The 27,692-nt window shown below is 41.5% G+C and overlaps 2 protein-coding genes across 3 annotated transcripts in view; one reads left to right on the top strand and one right to left on the bottom strand.

The window, feature by feature from the left end:
- The window catches only part of MTMR7 (myotubularin related protein 7), a 118,850-nt gene that overhangs the window by 66,836 nt on the left and 24,322 nt on the right, over positions 1–27,692 (top strand). For both annotated transcript variants that reach the window (XM_037742403.1, XM_017539627.2), the window contains 3 exons: positions 173–301; positions 8,404–8,538; positions 17,972–18,104. In XM_037742403.1, coding sequence (XP_037598331.1) covers positions 173–301; positions 8,404–8,538; positions 17,972–18,104 — 397 coding nt within the window. The remainder of the gene's footprint in view (positions 1–172; positions 302–8,403; positions 8,539–17,971; positions 18,105–27,692) is intronic.
- VPS37A (VPS37A subunit of ESCRT-I) overlaps positions 17,414–27,692 on the bottom strand; it is an 89,918-nt gene continuing 79,639 nt past the window's right edge. Inside the window, exon 12 of the mRNA XM_017539629.2 lies at positions 17,414–18,997. The gene's annotated coding sequence lies outside the window, so the exon portion shown is untranslated. The remainder of the gene's footprint in view (positions 18,998–27,692) is intronic.

The raw sequence follows: 27,692 nt of genomic DNA, 5'->3' as shown, positions 1-27,692 counted from the left end.
TTGTTCCTCTGAAGTGGCTTATGATTTCCTTGAAATAACCTCCTTTGTAACATGGTTAAGGGAACTTAAGGATACAGCCTATAAGTGTGGTCAAGTGGAATTTCTGGCAGCAGTTTGCAGGGCATTACTTGGTTGCCTAAAAAAAAAATCCCTTTGTATTTTCTGGTGACAGGTTTGTGACTCTTATCCTACTGAACTGTACGTTCCCAAGTCGGCCACGGCACACATCATAGTGGGGAGTTCCAAATTCCGGAGTAGACGGCGATTTCCTGTCCTTTCTTACTACTATAAAGATAACCACGTAAGTCTCAAGGCATGCTTTTGTTTGACACTTTGCTTTTCTTGTTTTATCATAACCAGGCATTTTCTAGCTGCCTTCTACTCTGTGTTTGTGTGTGTTTGAATTCTTCAGAAGGTATGTGGATATTCCTGTGCATGGTATGCACGATATAACTATGCGAAGTCCTTATCTCATTAGACCTCCCGTGTTTATTTGACAGTAAAGTAATGATTCAGAAAATGACTCAATAAATTCAGAAAATTCCTAAGCTTAATCATCCAAGTGAATACTGTTACTGTCTTCTAAGTGGGCACCTTGGGAGGCTCAGCGCTTATACAGTGCTGGAGATCTGTGGCATGCCTATTTTAGAAAAGTTGCCGAGGTCCATGGCCCATTCTTTCTATTTTCTGTTTTTTTTTTTTTTTCTTCTTCTTTTTGATACAGAGTCTCACTCTGTAACCCAGGCTGGAGTACAGTGGTACAATCTGGGCTCACTGCAACCTCTGCCTCCCAGGTTCAAGCAATTCTTCTGCCTCAGCCTCCCCAGTAGCTGGGATTACAGGCACCTGCCACCACACCCAGCTATTTTTTTTTTTTTTTTGTATTTTTAGTAGAGACGAGGTTTCACCGTATTGACCAGGCTGGTCTGGAACTCCTGACCTCAGGTGATCCACCTGTCTCGGCCTCCCAAAGTGCTGGGATTATAGGCGTGAGCGACCTGACCTTATTATCTGTTTTTAAATGACATGTTCTTTTGAGTGTCCTCAGTATAAGAAATCTTTGATTATAGAGAGCATGGGTTTTATTTTTTAAATATTACTTATAAAAGTCATAATTGGCTTTGTCTATAATAAGGACTCTAAGTAATAATGGCTCTAATAGGATGTGATTTTTTTTCTCTTGCATAAAATTCCCAGGGTGGGCAGTCCTGGCCTAGTAGCCTGGCTTCATCCCACTTAGCCCTCATGTACTGAAGTTCCTTCCACCTTTCTGCTCTGCCACCACCTGGGTTTAGCTGTCACCTGCCCGGGGCAAGAGATCGATTCAGTACAGTCACCACCCACACACTCCAGGTGGCAGGTGACTGAGGGCTAATAGTGTGTGCCCAGCCTTTTGAGAAAGGCTTCCAGAAACTGCCTCATGACACCTCCCATTCATCAGAACCTCGCAGGGCAGGTATGAAAACAGTCTCATGAGTGGCCATTAAAACAGCTAAAACTTGAGTTTCATTTCTGTGGAGTATAGGAACACAAATTTGGATGAGCAAGAATGGTCTTTGCCACTCACTTTTAAAAGATAGCAAAAAAAAAAAAAAAAAAAGCACCACGCATTTTTTTCTTTCTTGAGTCAGAGTCTTGCTCTATCACCCAGGCTGGAGTGCAGTGGTGCGATCTCAGCTCACTGCAGTCTCTGCCTCCTAGGTTCAAGCAATTTTCCTGCCTCAGCCTCCCAAGTAGCTGGGACTACAGGTGTGCGCCACCATGCCCAGCTAATTTTTTGTATTTTTAGTAGAGACGGGGTTTCATCATGTTGGCCAGGATGGTCTCGATCTCCTGACCTTGTGATCCGCCCGCCTCAGCCTCCCAAAGTGCTAGATTACAGGTGTGAGCCACTGCCCCTGGCCAAAAACCATCTTTAAAAAAACAAAAGGTTATTTGGCTTTATCCAGGTGAGAGAGACACTTTAGTTTTTAAGCTAGATAATATAGTTTTGGATTCAAAGCTGAGTGGGGCTATAAACGGGAGTGTATGAGTGTAAGTGTATGCACATGCCTGCACCTATTAGCAGGGGGGTAGAGCAGGGTCTGAGTCCGATTCTGTAGGCTTCCAGAAATACCTTGAGCAATGCCAGCTTCATCAGAATGAGCACGTAGCCTTCCCTGTTGCTACTTTGAAGGAAAATATTCATTTAGTGGTGAAAGTTCTGTGAATTGGAAGGATATAAATTATTTTATTTTTAGTTACATTCATTTACCTTCTTCTTTCCCTAGTCCTGAATTAGGGTCTAAAGTATTTTATTAACTCCAAATATATTTCAGCCTACACACAGAACTGGAGCACTGGTTAGAGGCAAAAGCAGGTGTGTGTGTGTGTGTGTGTGTGTGTGTGTGTGTGTCTGTGTGTCTGTGTGTCTGTGTGTCTGTGTGTCTGTGTGTGTGTGTTTTGAGACAAGGTCTCGCTTTGTCGCCCAGGCTGGAGTGCAGCATCATAATCATAGCTTCATAGCTCATTGTAACTTCAAACTCTTGAGCTCAATGGATCCTCGTGTCTTAGCTGCCCAAGGAGTTAGTACTATAGGTACACACTACCACATCTGCTAAGTCTAAAAACATTTTTTGTAGAGAAGATAATTTTTTTGTAGAGACATGGTCTTGATAAGTTGCCTGGGCTGGCTTTTTTATATTTTATTTTGTTTCATTATTTTATTTTATTATTATTAAGGTCTCACTCTGTCCCCCAGGCTGGAGTGCAGTGGCACAGTGTTGGCTTACTGCAGCCTTGACCTCCCAGGTTCAAGTGATCGTCCCACCTTAGCCTCCTGAGTCACTGGGACCACGTGAGTGCCGCCCCGCCCAGCTAAATGTTTTGCATTTTTTGTAGAGATGAGGAAAGCCATGTTTCCCAGGCTGGTCTCGAGCTCCTGTGCTCAAGTGATCCACCTTCCTCGTCCTCCCAAAGTGCTGGGATTACAAACATGAGCCACCATGTCTGGCCTCTTTGTTGTTGCTGTTAAAGATAGAATAAATAGGGATATGAAATTTTATGGTGTTGTATTTGAATTTAGGGTGCTGGTAACGTGCACATTATTGTAGCATCCATTGATTAAAGAGGTAAGAGAGAAGACGAATCCAGGAGAGGGAGAAAGGATCTTTTATTGATGATTCAGAGGTGTTTTATTGTTGTCTGTAGCATATTTAAAAAGTATGCACAGTGTGCCTAGCAGCCCTTTTTTTATATTCTTGAGACAAAGGACCTTTTACTTTTGTCAGTGTGAGTAATATAAGGATTAAATGTGTATTGTCTCAGAAAGGAGAGAATTTTTAGCATTTACACCTCAGAGACAGCTTCTTCCCTGGCTGACCTCAGACCCACGTGGCTCCACTCCTGCTTCCCCAAGTGCCATTCTTTACTTGACTTCTAGGCCCGAAAATGGACTCACGTAGCATAGTTAGAGTTTAAGATAATTGATTTCCCATATTTAAAATTTTAAAGCAGAAATGACTTGAAGTTCTAGCTCTTCCAAGGTACAGAACAGAGATGTGTTTCAAAGCATTGCCCTGCAATCGGGCTTCCCCAGGGAAGTCCTGAAGGAACACACACTTGCCCGCCCACTCTCCCAACCTCATGAACTAAAATCTATTTTACAGGAAGAATAATGATCAAATTTTTGTTTTATTACAATGTTTACATTTTAATATCAAGGTTAATTATAGAAATGCTTCTGATTTGACTAGGGCTTTTCCTAAAGGAAAGTATTATTACCAAAGGTGGATTTCTGTGGTTAAATGGAAGACACTGAAATAGAGAGTAGTTATCTGTGCTGTCATTGCTCATCAATGGCTGCATAGAAAACAGGCAGTCTTCCAGAAAAAGTAAACAGGTATACATTCCATCCATTTGCTGATCTTTCTTTCTTCTCTTTGGTTGAGACATCTTAGGCTTAAGAGTATGTATTCCTACCCAAAAATAACTTACGCTTATGAGTAAAGATATTGCATTTTATAGTTAAAATATTTGTTTCCCACTTATGTTACCACAGAAACACTTCTGATTTTTGTGGTGACATGACTTGGCTAATGTTGGGTGCTGGGAATTGGTGATTAGATTAGGAGAAGCTTGAAATGTGTCTGATTTTTATGAATCTGAAGTTCTGTTTGATATAAAGGCCCCTGCTGAGAGTACATCTTTCCCTTTGGATCAGCTGTTACCACGCATGTGTTATATTGGTGCAAAAGTCATTGCAGTTTTTGCCGTTACTTTTAATGGATATAATCACATCCTTTCACCCCTGTGGCGAAGGAAGGATTCCTGCTGTAGGTTACAGGGACAGCCAGGCACGCAACACTTGACGCTGGACATGTGAGATCAACAGCCATTTTACTGGTCACATACACTCACTGCTAGGGGGAGGAGGATACCACAGCCCACAAGGTCAACCTGAGGTTGCCCTGAGGAGCAGAGTGCCAGCCAGGGGATGCGGAAGGCAGGCTGTTTAGTATCAGGAGCATGGGGTCAGCCTTGGCTCCTGCAGGAGGATGTGATTAGCTTGCTAGCATAATTCCATGGGCTTGCAGGGAACTGAAACCTGCTACCGAGGGATGGTCAGGAGCTGCACCTGCTCTGCTGGATAAGAATTGTTTCACTCGGGAACCTTATCCATAGGAGCAGAGTGTGGCAGGGAACTTGAGGCCATTTGAGGCCCTCTCAGTTTTACCAGATGTCGAGGCAACACATAATATTAGCTTTACGGCTTATGCACACGGGATATGTAGAGCCACGTGGGCTCCCTTTGAATATCCAGCGATTAACAGCTTTACAGATCATGGTCGGAGAGGCTGAGTGTCATGTATGTTCAGAATTCTGTGTATCTTTCTATGAGAGGTCTTAGAATTGCTACACCCTTTATTATTTATTATGTTAGGATTTTTTTTTTTTTTTTAGTTTTGCTTTACATGGTGCACAACATGGTCTCCCAAATTAACAGTACACATCTCTAGAAAACAAAACTCTGGAAGATTTCCAGTGAGGCAAATTTCCTTAAAAAATACCTTCAAGCTCTGTTTTTATAATTTAGTACTTGTATTAATTCCTGTGTGTTAGACACAGTGCCAGAAGTGTTACAGTGTTATGCCCCTTATTACACCCTGTAGTTTTAATATTTTACCCATTTTATACATGAAAAAACTGGGGATCAGAGAAGATACATAAAGTACCCAAGATCATACACTGACCGAGAGCACAGCTGGAACTGACAGCCAGGTCTTTTATTATGCTGCATCTCTTTTTTTTTTTTGTTTTTGAGATGGAGTCTTGCTCTGTCACCCAGGCTGTAGTGAAGTGGCATGATCTCAGCTCACTGCAGCCTCAACCTCCCAGGTTCAAGGGATTCTCCTGCCTCAGCCTCCCAAGAAGCTGGGATTACAGGTGTACATCACCATGCTGGCTAATTTTTGTATTTTTAGTAGAGACAAGTTTCACCATGTTGGCCAGGCTGGTCTCGAACTGCGACTGCTGACCGCAGGTGATTCACCTGCCTCGGCCTCCCAAAGTGCTGGAATTATAGGAGTGAGCCGCCGCACCCGGCCTTATGCTGCATCTTAATGCTGTTTTGTGTTGCCTGACCTATTTCCTCCCATCAGGGCTTACATCACTTTGTAAGATTTCAGGATCAGGAAATACTCTGTCTGAATTCAAATCTAGGCTTCCCCATTTACTGTGTGATCTTGAGTATGTTCCTTAACCTCTCTGTGCCTTGGTCACTTCATGTATAAAGTGGAGCAAAGAATACGTCTATTGTATATGATAATTAGGCTAATTAAATAAAAATATGCAAAGTTCTTATAATAGCATCTGTCATATAAACACTCAAAAACACAACAGTAAGATGACAGTAGTAAGCTATCAAAAGTGTTGAATTTTTAATTATTAGTAGCATTGTAAATGAGTGCTATCCTTTACTGTTTACAACTGAAGAGCTTTTAATCTATGCTCTGACATCAGTAAGAAATGCTGCCAAGTAATAGTAATACTCTTTGGATAATCTACCTAGGGTGTGCATAAGGTACACAAAAGCACTAAGACAACTTACCCTTCTGCACAAAATTGAAAGCCATGTTAGCAATTGCTGAGTCCATGATAAATTCCATTTAGAGCACATCTTTAGATTATTAAGAAAATCTAACTACAGAATACCAAAAATGTAGTCTGTTTAATATGTGTGTTTTATCGACCACATTCCATAGTGTAACAGTTCTGACTAGCTGTCCTAAACCAGAAGGTAATTTGAAATAGTTGTTGTCCCTAAATTGCTTCATTTTGTAATTGGTTTCTCACTACTTTAGTGAGTTTTGGTGTGTATATTCTCAAATTCTCACCATTTAAATACATTCTCATCCCCATCTAACCCTTATGATGGAATCTAAGATTGCCTGGTGGCAGCTGTTCTTAACTAATGTTTCTTTTTTTTTTTTTTTTTTTTTTGAGACAGAGTTTTATTGTTACCCAGGCTGGAGCGCAGAGGTGCCATCTTGGCTCACTGCAAACTCTGCCTCTCTCAGGTTTAAGCAATTCTTCTGCCTCAGCCTCCCAAGTAGCTGGGATTACAGGTGTGCGCCACCATGCCTGACTAATTTTTGTATTTTTAGTAGAGACGGGTTTCACCATGTTGGCCAGACTGGTCTCAAATTGCTGACCTCAGGTGATCTACCTGCCCTGGCTTCTCAAAGTGCTAGGATTACAGGCATGAGCCACTACACCCGGCCAACTAATATTTCTTTATCGCAGATAAAGTATCATCTAAAGCCAGCTCAGAGTTATTCTCTCTCCAGGCAGAATTCCTTCTCCGCAGGTGGCAGGCCCTTACCCCTTAAAGATCAAAGGAAACAGGACCGCTGCAAAATCCATCTGTGTCATTTGCTTTCTGGGCGCTGGGTGTGGCTTGCCTTTGCTCTCCTCTGGATCTCAGCCATCACTTCCTCTTGCTGGTGGCCTTGCCATTGCTTGCCATCCTCTCTTCCATATTTATACCCTTGTGATCTTTTTCTCCTCCCCATCAGTCAGGAAGGAGCCACCCTGGAGTGACTCTGCTGCCCCTTTGCTTCCCACTCCCACACCTTGCCCCCGCTGAATTCTGAGCCTGGCTGTTGGTCTCAGGCTTCCTTTAACCCCCTCAGTGATTGTCTGTCTCTGCAGAATGGTACGGGCACCCTCAGACAATGGCCCTATCATATGTCCAGCCATTCTCTGGTTCTCCAGCTTCAGCGCTAGTGAGAAGCGTCCCCAACTTCTCCAACAAAGAGCACCCAAGCCCTTTTGAGTAATCCAAACCCATGTTAAGTTTTCCTGGGTTGGGCTTTAAAGACAATTAAGCTGTGATTGGACTAAGATTTGGGGTGTCCCTTAATGGATAGAACCCTGCAATGCCAGCATCCTGAACAGGCTGTGGTATGACAGGACTATTTTCAGTGAAAGTTTCCCCTCCATATTATCCTGCATGGAGGGTTTCTATCCCTGCCTTCATTCTTTCACACTGTGGACTTACAGTCTCACTGTAGATGCTTTGAGTCATTCATGCATTTTATTGGGTGTTTATGTTTAATTTAAATGTTAAAACCTAAATCCATAAAAGTACTTTGCCACAAAAGCCTAAGTTTATAGCTGCAAGGTTAGGTCTGTAACTCGTATTCATAACTCAGGGAAATGTTTATGTTCTTCTAGATGTTAACTTGACAGTGCAGTATACTCCGCCAGAATTGCAGGGTAGGGGGCTTGCAGCAGAGAATGCAGATTGATTCCAAAAAAATCCTCCTCATTCTAAACAGACTTAAGTCAGCATGGGTACGTGCCTGCTGTCCTTAGGTATCAAACCTAGCAGCAGCCTGGCCTTTTGTCACCATGGAAGTTTCCCATTTAGAATCAGAATGGGATTTTGGTATTTGTGAAGTTTCTAGATAGGCTAGTAAAGGAAAAAAAGGTTGGAAAGTATTTAAAAAAATAATTTTTATTTCACTAATCTTGCCATTAATAGTATCCTGTACATTTGAGGAGAACAGTTAATTATTTTGTATTTCTTCTTTCGGCAGGAAAATGAAACAATACCAGTGAAAAGGAAAGTAGGTTATTTAAATGGTTTTAAATTTCATAACTTAGATCCTATATATACATCTCTATACATTCCTAATATTTTGCACTGAGAGACTTTTTGTGTCATTTGCCCATTAGTGGTTTCTTTGACTTGAATTAAAAATAAACAAGTCTTGATTTCCAGAAAGCTGTATCATGTTTTCGTAAGCGGAGGTGGACTATCAATGAGCCAAGGGCTCTTTGTTCTGGAGACACAAGGAGAGTGTCTCTCATGGGTACAGTTACCTGACAGTCCTGTGTTGCTGTGACCTCTCCCTGCAGGCCTCCATCTGCCGGAGCAGCCAGCCCCTGTCTGGCTTCAGTGCCCGGTGCCTAGAGGACGAGCAGATGCTCCAGGCCATTAGGAAAGCCAATCCAGGAAGTGACTTCGTTTATGTTGTTGACACCCGGCCTAAAGTAAGTGTCACCATTGCGATGCATGTCTTTGCACTTGAGTTGTAAAACTGAAAGCAAGGCAAAGGCTAGCCGACTATCATGTCTTGTGCAGGTTGCTTCATCTGCAAAGGGGTGGTTCCTCTTGGCATAGTCAGTATCTGGGCACCCTGCTGGCTGCTTCCTGGAGGTCCAGTGCTCCTGAAGCCTCTGACTATGCAAGGACATTTTCTATTTCCCCTGCCCCTAGCATTGTGCTGGTCACACAGGGGCACCCAAATGAATGTGGCTTCCTTTTGGAAATTGTGCTCCTAAGTATAACCAAATTAGTACTGGGTTTATTTCTAAAACAATTCTTTCTGCTCTGACAAGAAAATTCAGTCTGGAGCTCCAGCAGTTCAATTGTTGCAAGTTACCCATATTATTTTTCAAATTCAACTTGCAGTAATCTATACCTGTGACTTGGAAAGATTTATAAAATATGTAAATTTTAAAAAAACGTATTTTTTAAAAAAGTTGTAGGTATGTAAAAATGTATAGAAAAAGATCGGAAAGGATAAACATGGAACTGTTAAAATTCCCTGGAGAAGGTAGTAAGATTTGGGGAGGTAGAGGGCTTTCTACTTGTTTATTGTTAGAAAATCCTTATTTTACAATTACATATGTATTAATGCATTAATTTTCTAATTTAAGCAAACCAATAAGAAATAATAAATCTAGACCTCAAGGGATGAGTCATGTTGATCTTATACTTACCTTCTACTCAGCCTTACTTTTTTTTTTTTTTAAGGAGAATCATTGTTAAGTTCAATACAATTTCCAGTTTTTCTCCTTAGACCCAATTCTTTTAAAACTCATCAACAAGTGGAGTCCCCAGAGGGATGGACACAGAATCACCTACAAGTGCTTTGACTATAGTGGACAGAATAAGATGACAGAATGGAACATCCCTTAGTCAGCGTATTTGGCATCGCACTTTTCATGCCAATAATGAAAATGTGCCTGGACCTGTGACTGGGGAGAAAGATGAACATGCAGTTCTGTCTCCTTGTATGGTAAGCCAAGGAGTCCAGGATGTCCTGTTAAGCAACAAGAGTAGGATAGAGAAATTATGTTGAATGCAATCTCATTGCATTCAAAAAAAAAATTGGGGGAATGTATACCACACTGTTTACAGTGGCTTTTCCTGTGGGGCGAGAAGTTCATTTTAAGAAACTTTTCACTTCCTAAGTTAGAGTTTGAAATTTTTTTTTCAATATGGAAAAGGTATAAAACCATGAGGACCTTAAATTTAGTTAAACATCGGGTTGCCATATGACTCAGCATTTCCTTCCTAGGTATGTAACCAAGAGAAATGAAAACTTATGTCCACATAAAAAGTTGTATGTGAATATTTGTTCATTATCGGTAATAGCCAAAAATATAAGTAACCAAATGGATTTATAATATATGGCAAGTCCATTCAATGGAATATTATTCAGCTATGAAAAGGAATGGACTATGGATACATACTGCAGCATGGACAAACCTTGAAAGTGTTATACTAAGAGGAAGAAGTCTGTCACAAAGGAATCAAATAGGCAAATGTTCCAAATAGGCAAATTCATAACCATTGAAAGTAGACTGATGGTTGCCTAGGGCTGGGGGAAGGGAGGGAAATGATAAGTGACTGCTAATGGGTAGCGGATTCTCCTTGGGGTGATGGAAATGTTCTAAAATAAGATCATGGTGATGGTTGCACAACTCTGTGGCCATACCAAACACCCTTGAGTCATTTGCTTTAAATGGGTAAATGGTGTCACATGTGAATTATATGTCAGTGAAGTTATTAACAAAAAGAACATAGGAAATAAACATTACAGCAAAATAAAACATTACAAGGAAGGATAAAATAAAACCAACAGTTCAAGTCATTTAAAAGTGTACTCTGTTGGTAAGAGGTAATTATAAACACGGTCTCTACTCATTGGTAATATGAGAAATCATGAGAACTGAATCCTTTGTGTGGATACCCAGGCCTTGGTGATTTTCACAGATTCTCTGAACCTCATGTCACCAAATATTATGATTTGTGTCCAGGATAATGTAATGTGATGTTTTCCTAGAGTAAGATCAGTGCCCTACTCCTACCCTCACCTCAGAACCATCCTGTCCTCTTTGGAGCAAAGCACACAGTGGGAGAGGTATGTGTGGAGTAGTGAGGGTGGAGTCAGTACCCACAGACGCCAGATGAGCAAAGCAGTCATGGAGATCAGTGACGAAACCGATATTACAGCTAGATCACATTCGCGTCCTACTGATTATAGGTCAAGGGTCCCTTCCTTTTAAATTCTCAGAGCACAATGCACAGATAAAAGTTTCAAACTGGAGAAAAAAATCGCTTCTTTGCTGGAAGATTTTCATTGAAACATGTCAGGAAATCTCTGGCTTTTACTATTCTCTTTCACTTTGTGCCTTTCTCTCTGGGCCATTGCATTTAAACCTTTCCTTCTAATGTGACTGCCATTCCACCTCTTCTTTGTACCCTTTGTTTGCAAGGTGGGGCTGTTTTGAATTTCCTAATAGTTGCAGATGATTTAATGATTAGCTGCTTAGATACACTGAAGACAAGATAAGATAAGAAAAGGAAGAAAAAAGACAGGGGCTTTACTGAGTAGAGATTGGGAAGCCTTTTTCCTATCCAGTTTTTTTTTCAGATTTAAATAAAGCCAGACAGATTCACCTACTAATTTTAGGACCAGTGATCCAGATATGTACTGTGTTGTGTAAACCTTCTAGGAAATGTGGCAGCTGGAGAGCCAGGAATATTCGATTTAAAATAAATTAATCCAAAGGATTTGATTTGAAGTGTATATTTAGCACTAAGTGTGTTTACTCTAGGCAGTGAGTTTGACGCTGATCCATTAAAGAAAACAGGGGTCTTGTACAAGCCGTGCCTGCTTCTCATTTATCCATGCATGCACACTTCACGTGAGGTTTAAACTGTTTGCTAAGAGCTTTCATTCTTCTAAAGGTTGTGTTTGTTGATTTTTGTTCCGGAGTGTGTTGGGCCTCCTTAGTAGCCAGGAGACTGAGTTTGCTCTGGGAAGTGTAGACCGTGGCAGTCAGGCACTTCTCAGGTTTGCTCACAGGTTTCATTAAAAAGAAAATGGATTGGGAGCTGACCTGGATCGTTCCTGCCCTTTGAGCAAGGCTAGCCCCACATAAGAACTTCCAGAGCCACCTGTTCAGATGAAAGCCTCTGAATTGCTTGTTGACGTTAAGATTTTGGGAGACACCAGCCTGAGCAACATACTGAGACCCCCATAAAGATAGAAAAAATTAGCTGGGTGTGGTGGCACGAGCCTGTAGTCCCAGCTGCTTGGGAGTCTGACATGGGAGGATGGTTAAGCCCAGGCGCTGGAGGCTGTACTGAGCCTCGATTGCGCGACTGCACTCCAGCTTGGGCAACAGAGGGAGACCCTCTTTTGACAGAAAAAGAAAAAATTGGGAGACAAAGTCAGTGAAGTCTTCTAGCATGTATCGAATGTCGATTAAAAACAAAATTATGCTCGTCAGGGCACATATTAGTGCTAGGGGCTGGTGCATTAAGAAAATATGAAAGTGTTGATGCAGTATTTGTTGAATTTTCAAATGAGAGATAACTCATTTTACTGCAACCTTGTTCATGACTTTATCATTCATTTGTTCTGGGACTTTGCTAAGCTTGTAAAAATGCCAGGCACTTTCTCATTTAGTTCTTTTAAGAATCCTGCAAGTTAAGAGGGTTTTTTTCTTTTTTTTCTTTTCATGGATAAGGGCTAGAACTTAAAAGAGGTTAAGTAATTTGCCCAAGGTCACACAGTTGAGGGCAGAACCCGGATTCACACCCAGGCTTCTGTAACCCTAGAGCCACTCTGGGGTTTGACCATGGTATTTTTTACTGTTGACAAAAATTACCCAGCAGAGCCACATTTCCATGTGGAGGCTCTGCAGGGTTACCACCTGAGCACACAGCTGGCGAGGACGGAGAACCCTTCACCAGCTCCTGTGAGGCAGCCAGGGCTAGCGGAAGGGGGCTGAGGCATGAAGAGAAGGGCGGAGGGCGAGGCAACACTTGCCTCTATGACGCCCGGCCTTTTGTCCTTGCTCCTTCTCGAGAGACTGCACTGTGGTTATGCCCTCTGATTTCACCAGGTCAGCGAGTTTTCAGTTGCGTAACAGGATGTCACGTGGGATGTTTTTCTGTTTCTCTGGAATTAGCGAGTAGGTGGTTTCTACTCGCTGAGTCCTGGAAGGGGTCACCTAGGAAAATTAGTGGTAGAGATGAGGAGTGCCTGAGAGAGGGGAATCTGGGGTCTCACACTTGCTGATGGCCATCATAGCAGCAACCAGGGGGAAGATGGTTGGGAAGAGGTCAGTGCCCAGTGGCCATGGAGCAATCTGCACCCCTTCCCTTTGGGAGGGCAAAGATGGAGAAATTTCCTATGGGTCACATGAACCCTGAGGAAGGAAGCTGAGCAGAAGCCATCTTGCTTTACCCTTCCTGAAAGGACTCAGCCACCAGGTGTCTTCAGTTGCAGATGACTGTGGTGGGTATGCTGGTGAGGGAAGCTGAGTGAAATGGAATAGGCTTAAGCCAAGGTGGCTCTCCCATGTCAGTGAGCTGTGTACTCCCAACCTCCAAAAACTGGCATCTATACCTTGGGAGATTCAGCACTTGGCAGACACTATGCCAGAGAGGGAAGTGGTGACCAACTAATTCAACTGTTGAAGAGAGAACTGCAACCTCACCTAGCTTTGCAAAGAGAAATGTACCTCTTTTCTTATCCCTCCTCTGCACGTGTCCTCCCAGTACACAGATAGGGCCTAAAAGAAAGAGGAGAGACAGGGAGGGCCGGAGCAACCTCTCACCAGTCCAAATAGCCTGTAATGGCGAGGGGAGAAGAGCTAAATTTGCATACTATACGGGACTGGAATTCTAAGTTAGGCTAGATGGAGATTTTCTATCCGAATGTAAACCTGATGCTATCAAATCTGCCCAAGATGCCCTTAGCAGGTAGAAGGGAGGATTTTGACTAGCACAGATGTAGAGAATAGTTGCAAGGAATCAAATCAACTCACAATTTTGTGTTTGTACCACAAGTTATGTTTCTTCCTTTAACCAGTTATATAGGAGGGAGAGAGAAGGACCATCATTTGACAACCTGTGTTAGGGCAAGACCCAGTCCTCCTCCTGCCAAGATCAACTTTTATGGTCATTTCTGACCCATGTCAGCTCAGGCACTGTCATTATTCAGGCGTAAAATGCAGCTGTGAAAATGGCAGACTCCAAGACTAAGGCAGTGACCAGGCTGACCTTTAACCTGATATCCAGATGAACACGGACTGAGTTTTCCTATGTTTGATTCAGGGTTAGGGCGAGAATCTGATGCTGCTTCTTCACAGTCTTGGCCTGCTCTTCCCTGGCTTCATTCTGTTATCCAGTCATTTATGCAGTTGCTCAGCCGGTCAGTAAATCTTCCTTGAGTGCCTGTTCTGTCCTGGTTTGAAGGGCAGGGATATGGCCATAAATGAGAGGAACAGAGTCCCTCGTGGAGCCTGCATTCTCCATCCCTCCTCTCATTCAGCACTGAGGTTTGCAGTGCCCAGCCCTCTCTGCTCACATCTTATTCCTGTCTTCTCTGTTGTGGACACTAAATCAGTCTCCAGTTTCTCACTTAGACTTGCTGAAAATCCACTGCCACAGATGAAGTCTCTCAGTTCCTTGGCTGGGCCTGTTGTAGTGGACCCTGAGTGCTTTCTAGCCTTCCCTGTTACTATAGCTGCCACACAGGACCCTTCTTCTTCACCTGGAGTGGTTAGCTCATTGGTCATCTAGAATGCCCTCCCCCCTCTCTCCATCCTTCCAGGTTATGTTCACGTCCAGCTCCAGCTTTCTCTCTTTCACAGAACGTTATCCCTGATCCCCGGGCCAGATGGAGTTGCCTTAGATTCCAACTCCTGTCGCTGTCACTGTCTCTACTGTTAACCCAGCTCCTGCCTAGTCCTGGTGGATGTCGTCTGTGACTACTGGGACATGTGCTTTCCCTTCCATTCTCAGTTCTAAGCTGAAGGCAGCAGGAAAAGCTTCATTTTACTCCATGTAACTCCTGGCCACAGTAGGTGTCCATGAAGTGTTGCCTTTGCTTCATTTATGACTTCTCTGCACCCAAAGACACTGATATTATCAAATGGCAAAAGAACCTTGTGTTAGGAAACAGGGTACTATTTCCAGTTCTACTTTTCACCTATCCGTTGTGTTTCTTAAACATAAATTGAAACTGAAGTGGCTGCCTTTATTGCTTTATCTCCTTGAGAATTTTTATGACCTGAAATGAATAGCTTTTCTTTAGCTGTGAAATGGTGTTCTCAGTCAGAAGGACAGAGGACCATATTTGATGCAGTAATAGCGATTTGTTTGATACTTTATCTTGTTCCACACACATACATGTAAAATGTCCAGGATAACTTACTGAATTTTTATTAATTGTAAAACTGTATCTCCTGCTCTGAGGGTTCATCTTTTGCTACCTTATCCTGATAGGTCCTGTAAAATAAGTGGAAATCCTAAGCAATTATACTTTAGATGGTAGATTAAATATTGCCACCTTCTGTTCATATTGAAAAGTGCACATTGATGTTCAGGAGATTGTGTTGCTCCCTTGCTTTTAAAGACTACCAATAAGTTCTCCTGGATCAAAGATAATCAGCTATTTAATAAGGTGTACATGGCGTCTTAATTATAGATTAAAATAATATTTTAATTTCTGTTTATTTTTTAAAAAAGATTCCACACTCTATAACTTTTGTAGACTTTGTAGTCTCTCTTTTTTTTGTATCTCTGCCTGGGATAGCTCTCCTGTCCTTTGTGAGTAGAGAAGGAGAATGGTCAGTAACATGACGTCTTGCTTTGTCACCTACACTGGAGTACAGTGGCATGAACACAGTTCACTGTAGCCTTGACCTCCCAGGCTCAAGCAATCCTCCCACCTCAGCCTCTCAAGTAGCTGGGACTAGTCACGTGCCACCACGTCTGGCTAATTTTTGCATTTTTGGTAGAAATGGGGTTTTGCCATGTTGCCAAGGCTGATCTTGAACTCCTGGGCTTGAGAGATGTGCCCACCTCTGCCTCCCAAAATGCTGGAATTACAGGCATGAGCCACTGTGCCTCACTGGTTTTTTGTTGTTGTTGTTGTTATGTTTTTTTAAAAAAGAGTATCTCTGTGGTATGTGGTGAATAGGCTTAACTTGAATTATTCAAGGTACAGCATAAACGTAAGGTTCATGTACATAAGGATACTTGCAAGTATCCTATTCTATTTATGAAGCTTGTTTTAAAGGATAAACCAACATCTTTGAAAAATAATTATGCAAAGGAGTGATATTTCATAATAGTTTTGGAAGAACAATGTCTATAGGTAATTTTAGAAAAATTTTCCCTATAAAATATTTATAATTTTAAAAGTGTGAACATAAGTTGTATTAAAATGCATTATTTTAATATTTTTTCTTCATTAAGGCCAAACTCTTTATTCTGATAGCATGCCTGGGAGAAAGACCCTTTTATAGACTGGGAACAGTGTCCTGAGGGGCAGATGTGTCCCAGCTCATGTCATATGAGCTAAGTCATGGAGCAGGGCTGCTATTGAGACGTGAGGTGTCTGCCAGCCTGGGCCCCTATGGCAACGGCTTGTCCTGTGCTGTTTTTTCACTTCTAATACACTTCATTTCTGTTATTTAAATTACAAACTTCATATATGCTCTGCATATCAATGAAAGATTACAGGGGCATCTAAAATAGTACTGATAGCATTCCCCTGTCGCCTGCCACACTGTCTTTCTGATGTAATTGCTGCCAAATTGGTATCGTTTTCTATACATTTTTATTCTGCTTGATAAACATACATAAACTTAAATACATGTGTATAGGTTGGTTTTGTAAGAAGTGGATGATTTTATGAGTATTATTCTGTAGCTTACTCTTTTCACTTGTCATGGGCCAATGCCAAGTCTGACTTAATGGTTCGACTTAGGTGATTTTCTGACTTTTTACAATGGTGCAAAAGCAATAGACTTTAAGAAACTGTACTTCCCTCGTGATGCTGGGCAGCAGCAGCAGGTGCAGCTGCATTTGCCATGCACTTTTGACTTAGGGTATTTTCTACTTATGATGGGCTCATCAGGATGTAACCCCGTGGTAAGCCTCGGAGCATCTGTCTGTCTGTTGTGTGATCTGTGGCCTCCTCCTTGGTCGCTGCTCACAGTCCAGGGCATGATAAACCATCATGTATCCTATCTTTGCCCTATTGAGATAGCCATGGGTTTTCAGCTTTATTACAATAAACATTCTTGGGCATCTATTTTTATGTGCTGGTACTTTCAATTTCATCAGGTTTTTAGGAGAACTGTGTCAAAGAAGATATGTGTCTTTAAACTTAGCCCTTTTAACTTTGCTTTTTGAAAAGTACTGCATGGCATTGTGCTCTTAAAAGCAGACATTTTTTTTCTGGCGGTGAGTTCCTGGCATAGGGATAGCCCTCCTGTCCTTGGTGGGTAGAGGAGGAGAGTGGTCAGTCAATACTGTTTTCCAGGATGTGATGACCTGTTTCATTAAATAGCAATAATGTTTTCCTGTTCTAGAAACCTATGTATTTCCCAGCTAAAGTTGGACTTGTCCCCTTTTTGATTTTAGCCATGCAAGGCTAGGACAGTGTTTGGATTTAATAAATTTTTCAAAGACCACTATGACTTAACCTCGTTTGCCCTTGAAGACTCCAACTTCTCATATGTAAAAGTATAATAATGAAAGTGATCAAAAAGTCCAATAGAGCTCTAGATTTAAATAAGGTGGCTGGAGGAAATGCCTCTGGAGACTTGGTTGCATTCCTTGTCTTCATTTTATTTAGTAATTCCTGCTCAAGGTTTAACTTGGTATCTGAGGGATCTTGTGGGCAAATCAGAATGATGCAACCATTCCTATTTGATAACATGTTTATTGACCAATGTAATACTAGAAGACATAATAATATAATGTTTAGAGCCTTATATTGACAGCTGTTTCTGCTGTTATTCTTCTGCCAACCTACGGGTTATATGTAGTAATAAATTGAACTACTTGGTCCCATCACAGAATTCGACAGTTTGGCATCTTTGACGGGGACTGCAAGAGACATCTCCAGAAGGGTTTATCTATAGACTGCTTTCCAGCTAAGAAAATGTGCTCCACACGACAAATTCATGCTGTTGAATATAAGCTCAGCAGGAGTGCTTGAAGCTATGTAGTTCAGTACAGTGTATTCAGTGATTCAAATAAGCATATTGTGTTTCCGAACATCATTTTGAATGCTTTGATTGGGTATCCATGAAATGTTTTGGTTGTTTCATCATTGTTTCATCAGTGTAATTGATGACTGTTCTGTTTTGCTGACCACTGCAGCTTAATGCAATGGCAAATCGTGCTGCAGGGAAAGGCTATGAGAATGAAGACAATTATTCCAATATCAAGTTTCAGTTTATCGGGATAGAGAACATCCATGTCATGAGGAACAGTCTGCAGAAAATGCTGGAAGGTAAACCATTTCCTTATGCACAGCATTAAAAAATGCAGTTCAATATTTTGATGCCAAAAGGGAATAAGATAGTCTTGATTTTAAAATGTGTCTTTTTTCCCCCCTATGATGCTATTTACATAGGTGTGATAGTCTGGGAAGAATATAATGTTATGGTGGCTCTTTAAATATTTAAGAACCTTTCTGTTATTTTTTAAGCATCACTGTGATGTGGTTTTAACACTTGGTGATTAGCAGTCAGGGACTCTACAGTGGTACTTAACAGCTCAGGTAAAAGTGCACGGGGATATTTTTCTTTCTTCCTCATAATGTTAGTTTGATCTACATTTAAGGCCATTTAGGAATAAAGCAGTAACCAGCCATTCTTTTATGGAGATCAGGTTCAAAAACCGTATCCTTGCTGAAGGCCCTTAGAAGGGAGAATTTTGGAGGTTCCTACTCGAATTTCTAAATAGCAGCCACTGCAATCCACATGCATGTAACCTCCTGCCACCTCCACACACACTTCAGCATATAGCAGCGAACACTACAAGACCCGTACCCACAGACTTACATACTTGTATGGATAGGAAATTAAAGAGATGGATTATGTAATATAGAAGAGTTATTCATGTGGCCAAACCAGCCACATGCTGATGAGCAGAAATGCTGCATTTCAAGCAAAACCATCTTAGTCTGCCACTTCTGCTCCTTGTGATCATAGAGACCCTGAGAGGAATCTGTTGCCATAGTCTAACCACTTCCAGCTCTGGGAATTGGGAAAAGACAGAGGATGCAGAAACCATGGCCTTATGCCTTGGCAGTCCATGCTGTGTCTGCACTTCTGGGGAAAGCCCTGGAGAGCTGGAGCTGGGAGCCAGGGAGGTTGGCTGTCTTGATTGGAAATGAGGGCTCTGGAATGAAGAGGGACAAAGAATGTGCTGAATTATTTTTTCCAGGAATCCACGTTTGCTCTTAGTTACTTAGACAGTTCCTCGTTTAATCAGAACAACTTAATGTTGCAGTTGGAGAAATCTGAGTGTCACAAACAGGCCTAATTTCCATTCCCTTTTCTGGACTTACCGGTTCATATCAGCCATTATGAAACTTGGAACACATAGTTAACTTTTTTGGGGATCCATTACCTGCTGCAAAATGACAGGATTAGGCCAATACTTTTTTTTTTTTTTTTTTTTTTTTTTACTCTGTCACTGAGGCTGGAGTACAATGGCGTGATCTCTGCTCACTGCACCCTCCACCTCCCAAGTTCAAGCGATTCTCCCGCCTCAGCCTCCCGGATACTTGGGAGTTACAGGTACGTGCCACCAACACTGGCTAATTTTTTGAATTTTTTTTTTTAGTAGAGATGGGATTTCATCATAGCCAGGATGGTCTTGATCTCCTGACATCATGATCTGCCCACCTCGGCCTCCCAAAGTGCAGGGATTACAGGTGTGAGCCACTGCACCCAGCCTGGACCAGTACTTCCTATAGTTCTTCTAGCTGTGACAATTTGATGTCCCTCTATAGAAAGCAATCCCTTCCTACAACTGAAAACATCTCAGCCCTAGAGCCATTCCCATCTTTTCTAAATAGTTGGCGGTCAGTCTCTCAGATCACAGTGACATTACCTGGGCATTGTCTCAGGTCACAGTGATCATACATGATTATTTGAGCAGCTTAAACTTTTGGAGATTGTCATGCACAGTTGGGCTGTCCCTGCTACATACTGTGTTTTTTATGCATTGAAAAATTGAACTAGCTTGGTACTGTTATTGGAAAGGTACTATGACTTTAATATGAAGACTGTTCATTTATCAGCTTCATCAAGTTATGCTTTAAATTTTTCATTTGGTCATTTCATAAGATGACTTGGAGAACATATATTCTTCTCTGCAGAAAGTTGCTCCCATGAGTACTTATAGCATATAAATTTGACTTGTTTTTAAATTGGTAATTCTTTGGTTTCTTGTTAGGAACCATTTCTCCTGCTCTTATGCCTGTGATCTGACTCATTGCTGTTTTCTAAAGAAATGTAAACTGATCAAGTTAGGGGGAAAGCTGTCTGTTTCATAAGGGGCCATGGTGCTTCCACATAACTTTTCCAGCTATGTGCAGTGCAGTAGGCAAGGACATCTTCCTGGATGCTTGTCTGTGGTCTTGACCAATGTTTGACTATCTGTTTTTACCGAGTAAATTATAAACCATTGCGGAGGCTGAGCTGATGATGAAGTGTTGCAATCAGACCCGCCTTCTAAGGCTTTTCCTCTTCCAAACAGCTGTCCTTGGCATCAAAGAGATAAGAAGGTTCATACTGCTGGTCACTTGGTAGGCAGAGGAATGAATTATGCATTTCATTCATGATAATTTTATTCATTTTTTAACCATTGTTATGGATGTAAGAATAGATTCCAAATAATAGAAAAGTAAAATTGTTTGCATTCTGGCTTCAAACAGCTCTCTGTGAGGAAGAGCTGCAAGATATTTCATCAGAAGCTGAAATCTAGGACCAAGTTCACATCCTGTGTAGGTCCTCTGTAGAGCTGATTTAATTTTTAATTTTGATTTGTACGTTTCAACCAAACTATTTTTGTGGGATCTATACTTTCTAAGGAGAGAAAATGATGCATTTCAGTTACATAGCAAGCAATTTTGTAGTTTAATGAAGTGATTTTCACAATAGTTTCCCTTTTGATCATATAGATAATGGTTTTTCCCTCAAATAGTAAGAGGATACCCTGTATTTTCTTTTTTTATTTAAAAATTTTAAGTTCTGGGGTACATGTGCAGGACGTCCAGGTTTGTTACATAGGTAAACTTGAGCCGTGGTGGTTTGCTGCACCTGTCAACCCATCACCTAAGTTTAAGCCCAGCATGCATTAGCTATTTTTCCTAATGTTTTCCCTCCCCCCACCCCACCTACCAACAGGCCTCGTGTGTGTTGTTCCCCTCTGTATGTCCATGTGCTGTCATTATTCAGCTCCCACTTATAAGTGAGAACATGCGGTGCTTGGTTTTCTGTTCCTGAGTTAGTTTGCCGAAGATCATGGCTTCCGGCTCCATCCATTAAAACAGTCAGTAGAAGAGCCCAGAATAGTCGCTTTCCAAGGCCGAGAGTATTGTTATTAGCAGAAGTGGAGCTTTTATATTTTAGCTATCCTGGGTGTTGGGGAGAGCAGTGAAGAGGAAGGTAGAGAGGCGCATGGAATGACTCGCACGTCTCCACTTGTTGAGGTTGTGCCCCATTGGGACACCTCTTCATATCTGCTCTGAAGGTCGGCAGGCACTGATAGGAAAGACACAGGAGGCACATCTTCCTCCTCTTTCAATCAACTTGCCATCTTTTGGAGGTCACCTAGAAAATTTCACTTTCTCCCCATGAGTAGCTTTGTGCCTGCCTTCCACATGACTATTAGATTAATACTGTTGGCCATTGTTTGGTTCTATTGAACTGACCACTTATTCATCAGTGTAGTCATTAAACTAAAAATTGAGCAACTGCTCTTTGCCACATGTCATAAGTATTTTCACTTAAATGATTGTATCTGATTTTCACAACAGTTACGTGCAGTGTGTGGTATTATCTGCTTTCTATAGATGAAGAAACATAATTTTTTAAAAGACTAAACAGTAAGTTGAAACAAACATGTAGATAAACATGTAAACTACCAAACTAGAGAAATGTAAGGTAAAACTTCAAAGTACCATTTGTCACCCAATGTTTTACAAATTAAGACACTACTGAAAAGAATGTGGTAAAACTAGTATTCTAAATATTTATAGTATTATTTAAATTGGCTTAGAGAGACATATTTTGTTTAGAGATAGTTTTTACCAGGTTGCTTCCTCTTAGGGACAAAATCAAAATAATATTAAAAAATAAATAAAGATATAGGAAGGGCATGGAGGCTCACACCTATAATCCCAGCTCTTTGGGAGGCTGAGACATTGAGGATCATTTGAGACCAGCCTGGGCAACACAGTGAGACCCTGTCTCTACAGAACATTAAAAAAAAAAAAAAATCAGCCAGGCATGGTGGTGTGCACCTGTAGTTCCAGCTGCTCAGGAAGCTGATGTGGGAGGATCATCTGGCCTGGGAGGTTGAGGCTGCAGTTAGCCATGATTGTGACTGCACTCCAGCCTGGGTGACAAAGAGTGAGGCCCTGTCTCAAATAAAATAAAATAAAATGAAGATATAGATGTGCCTGTGTTGATAGTAGTGTTTAGAATATTGGAAGTCCACATGACTAATAGTAGTAGACTGATTAATTTTACTTCATCTTATTGATAGAAAAGTTTGCATCCATGAAAAATACCAAATGTGAAGACTATATGTACTAACATGGGAGAATATGTATAATGCAAGTGAAAAATTCAGGTTGTAAAATTGTTTCCACATTCTTATGCCCTATATAGTAAATCATTTGTATGAAGAAAGACTAGGAGAGCATGTCCGGAATGATCATTGGGTTAGCATGGAAGGATGAGAGTGACGTTTTTCCCTTTTTCCTTCTTTATTTACAAAATATTTGCTATGGTTAGTATATTCCTTTTTTAAAAAACGATACTTATTATCTCATGGTTTCTGTAGGGTAGGAGTCTGGATGTGTCTCAAGCATAAATGGGAACCCAGGGACCCTCTTCTCAGGGTCTTTCAAGACTGCAAAGTTACAGCTGGGCTGCATTCTCATCAGGAAGTTTGAATGGGGAAAGGAGATTCTTCCCCATTCAAACTTCCTGATGTGGAAGTTTGGCTGTTCACAACATGGCAGCCTGTTTCTTCAAGGCCAACAGGAGTGCCTCTCTCCAGTTAGAGTCTGGTGTATTACACTTTTTAATTAAATTGTTTTTTAAAAATATCCTTTCCATTGTCACATTTACAAAGCAATGTTTTAACCTAACACTTGTTATCATATTATAGTGATCCTTGTTGAGTGGTGGTTCTGATATAAGACAAGCTTACAGCTTGTGACCACAAGGATCATTATATGAACCGCAAGCATCGTTATAACCATCTCACGTAGTAATGAAGATACATTTTTGGAGGGCTTACTATGTATTGGACACGTTTCCAGTTTTTAAAGATGTATTTGCTCAAGTAATTCTCACTGCACTTGTTGCTACTGTTACCTTCATTTTACAGATGAGGAAATTGAGGCACAGAGCCTGAGAAACTTGTGTCAGCTCAAAATAGTAAGTGGTAGAACCAACATGTTTACCTACTTAGTGTGAATTCAGATGCCCCACTCTTAACCACTAGGCTTTTCTGCCACTAGAGGTAGTGGGTTGGTGTGGAAGGTCCCGTGGCCTCAGTGTGTGAAGTCCTAGGTTTGGGTTTTTGCTTTAGTCTCTGAGTAAACTTGAACAAATCTCATTTTCTGTATTTGTAAAGCATTGTAAGTAACATAGCTTCCCTCTTTAACCATTAAAAGAATTTCTTGCAAACCATAAAGTGCTTTCCAAAGTAAGGTGGGTATGTTTTCTCTTGGGAAGCAATAATGTATTTTAAAATAAGCACTCAATGAAATGGATATGTTGATGGGCTGTAGATGAATTCAGTCAGCCAGACAAGTATTTGGTAGACCCCCATGCCTTCCTATGGGTAAATTTTCTGAATTTCTTTATTCCAAAGACAAGGAGTTATAAGCACAATTTTCAGAGGCACAGAAGCGCTTGTCTCATAATAGGATCTGTATGCAGTCAGCGCATGTTCATCAAAAATGGTTTAATAAACAACACACCAGACCTTCGAGTATTTTCCGAGCAAGTTGTTCTATGGACTTGCAAACCTTAGCCTGACAGCGGAGCCGGGGAAGTGACCCCAGAGCATGTGGGATGCAGGCCCCGCATCAGCTCAGTGATGTGGGTGATTGTGCAGTCAGGGGCTGTGTGAAAGGGGGCCAAGCAGATCCATTCTGAAAGATTGGAATCTTTTTAGCAGGCCTTAAAATATAACCACTTAAAAAAATACTCCCTGGCATGATGGTCATTGACTGTTGACAATGTTTTGTGGCAAAATCAGGTGGCTCTAGAGATGATATCTGATCCGTTCTTCCATGCAAAGGTTTTGAAGCCTGATTAACTGGAATCTTCATTCAGTGTGGAAAGATGGTTGGAGGCAAGGAACTTGGAGTTGTCATGGGAGGCACCATCGTGGTGGGTATTACGGTCACACGTTTGCTTCCTGCTCCGGTCTCCCTGTCAAGTCGCCTTGGAGGAACCAAGGTCTAAAGGGAACAGCCCCTGACACACCCCGCTCCAAAGTGTCCATGAAGTAGTTCTCTCTGCTCAGAGAGGGGAGAGCTTCTGGCTGTCGGTTCAGATGTCCTTTTTGCTTGACATGTTCCTCCTTACCTCATGTCTTTATGGGTGCTGGCTAATTCAGCCTTGAGGAAATGGAAGACGGATTCCATTTTTTTTGTAGATATTGCAAATTTAAGCTTTTCATTTTAAAGTATTTCCTGTCACATTCCCTGCAAATTTATGCTGTGAAATTCTACCAGATGTGAGCTAATGAAAGGCTGTAAATGTGGTCCTTCTTCAGTTTTCTGTAGTCTGAGTTTTTAACCATTACTAATATCCTCAGATTACTTAGCTATTGGAGGAGACAACCCATAATAACTGGAAATTTCTCGTCATTTTTTTCTCAAAATTTGGCACCATGGCCTAGGTTTCCATATAGAAAACCCGCTTTCCCATTACAGTGAAAATAGGTAGCTCTACATGGAAATAGCAGCTTGTACAGCTTTTTGACAAGTGATCTGCTAGACCAGTGAGCCTGTCAGGCTTCACAGGCTAACAGAGCAGTCATTTAGAGGAAAGAAATGGACGAATTGTGTGCGCTTTGCCTCTCTGGTATTGAATGGGGATGGATTCTGAATGCATCTGCTCAAGTGCTGGATGGGATCTGCCCATCTGGACAATCATATACTAAGCACAGAGGCACAGGCTAGAGGAAGAGCATGGATGCATGTGCTGTGGGTGGATTCCAGCTCAACTTACTGGCTGTGTAACCGCGGATGGCCTGGTCAACTTCTTTAATTCAGTCTTTCCATTTTGAAAATCCAGAGTGAATCTGCCCTGAAGGGTAGATGATTTCTACAGAGCCTCAGGCACAATACCTGCTTGTAGTAAGTACTGTCCTAAACACTCAGGAGCCTGGACAGTTATTTCAGACGTGCATCTGTTTATCAAACAGTGACTGAGGGTGTTCTGGATGCCAGGCATTGGATAGACTAATGCTTCATTCATTCACTCTGAAAGAAGTAACCAGTTTTGACATAGGGCAGAAATCTGGCCGGAAGGAAAGATCATGCTTGTTTATTAGTGATCTCAGTGAGGGCCTTCCCTGGTTAAGTCATGGTTGAATGTTTTAACTGGATGTCAAAACCAGAAAGTTTATTTGACGTTATCAAAAGGAGAACAGAAAAGGTGATTTAAGGAGAGAACGGTAGCTATATTTCTCCCAGTGATGCTGTATTTTACAGTTCACTGAGACAATTTAAAAATTAATTTTAAAATGTTCACCCTCAGAATTATTGTATTGTTTTGTTAATCAGAGAACTAGGACAATTACAAAGTAAGTGCTTGTAGAAGAAAGTGTATCCCATCAAACTCAAGACAGATGTGGCTAAATTTAGTGATAAGAGAAGCTGTTTTCCCTAAGGCTCTAGTTGACATTTGCCAGTTCAGTATTTGCTTGCCAGTGACAGTACAGTCTCAAAGTGTATGAGAGTGTTGGTCCTAGAAACTTTCTGTGCCTGCATGAAGCGTTGGAATGATCGCCACCCTGCGTCCTCTCCTGCATGTACCACTCATTTACCGCGTTAGTAATTGGCAGCTACCACGTCAGTCTTCCGGGATTCCCGGCCCTCTCTCCAGTGCCTGCCACTGTACATCCATGCCAGTGTTTCCAGACTCTCAATGTCCCTACCTTTTCCCAGTCTCAGCTTCTCTTGTGCCATTTGCTTTGAGTTCCCTATTTCGATGTTAACATCCCTTGAATCCTGGCTTCAGTTCAATTTCTGTTCATCCTGGCTCAGTTTGTATATTGATTTTTAATTATTCTCTTTTTTTTTAGTGAAAATAATATGGAAAGTGGAGTCAAGGGATTTAGATTTCTATCCCAGTGTATTTGCTGTGTTGCTAGCATCTGAGGCCATTCCTCCTTTATATATCAAGATAATTCTATCGCTGGGTGTGGTGGCTCCTGCCTGTAATCCCAGCACTTTGGGAGACTGAGGCAGGTGGATCACCAGAGGTCAGGAGTTCAAGAACAGCCTGGCCAACATGGTAAAACCCTGTCTCTACTAAAAATGCAAAAATTAGCCAGGTGTGGTGGTGTTTCCTGTGGTCCCACCTACTCTGGAAGCTGAGGCAGGAGAATTGCTTGAACCCGGGAGGCAGAGGATACAGTGAGCTGAGATCGTGCCACTGCACTACAGTCTGGGTGATAGTGCAAGACTCAGTTTCAAAAATAAAAAAAAAAAGATAATTCTATCCACTCTAGATGGGAGTTTATGAGGGTTCATTGAGAGGAAAGCACAAAGCCTCATCATTTACATACGGCAGATGTAACAAAAATGGGCGCACACATACATATTTTTAAAATAAGAGAGAGGGTCTCCCTCTGTTGCCCAGGCTGAAGTGCAGTGGTGCAGTTGTAGTTCACAGCAGCCTCTGACTCCTGGGCTCAAGTGATCCTCCTGCCTCAGCCTCCTGAGTTATTTGGAACTACAGGCGTGCACCTCTACACCCAGCTAATTAAAAAAATCTTTTTGTAGAGATCGGGTCTTGCTACATTGCCCAGGTTGGTCTTGAACTCCTAGGCTCAGTCTTCCTGCCTTGGCCTCCCAGAGCTCTGGGATTACAGGCACAACTCACTGCGCCCAGCCACATGTTTTTTATTTGCTGCAAAGTTTCACATACCTCAGCCATTAATATTTACATCTTACTATCCTTACTACATGTTAAACCTAAGATAGAACAGGTTACCACCATATACTGAGAATTTGTCTTTAGACACAAAATTTACATTCATAAATACTATTAGCACATTATTCTATGGACTTGCTGCTCCATTTCCTTTAGGCCAGTGGTAATGAGTATTCTGGAGTATATGGTGAGGGGCTCCTGTAGGCTAAACTGAAGACTTTCATTGTATGGGCCATAATTAAGTCCTCTTTGAATGGCTTCACCTGTGGGATGTTCAGTACAGGGACATTATCATCATTTTGCCAGTTCTTTGAAGACTATTTTGTGGATCTTGGCTTCACGACTCCAAAATGGAAAAGGGATAGATCAAACATTGGCAGAACTTAGATGTGTGTTGGGCTGGCAATTAACGGAGGGCCATGTACGTTTCCACTTCAGATCTCAGGGTACAAGAAAGACAACCTCACAGGGTTCAAATGGAGACTTTTTTTTGCACCCTTGCTGACCCCACCCAGCAACTGTATAGGAGAAAATAAGAGTGATAGAGGAAATATCTCAGGCAGATTATCTGAGGCTTATTTTCTTCTAAGTAAATTCTACATTTGCAGAGGTCTGAAAATTATATATATTTTCTTTGCTTTTTAATTTTTTAACTGTAGTTTATATATGTTTAT

The sequence above is a fragment of the Cebus imitator genome, unplaced genomic scaffold, assembly GCF_001604975.1.
Source record: "Cebus imitator isolate Cc_AM_T3 unplaced genomic scaffold, Cebus_imitator-1.0 Scaffold120, whole genome shotgun sequence".
In the NCBI taxonomy this organism is placed as follows: domain Eukaryota; kingdom Metazoa; phylum Chordata; class Mammalia; order Primates; family Cebidae; genus Cebus; species Cebus imitator.
Note: the sequence above shows the minus strand (reverse complement) of the source record. Positions and strands in the feature narration are given on the sequence as shown.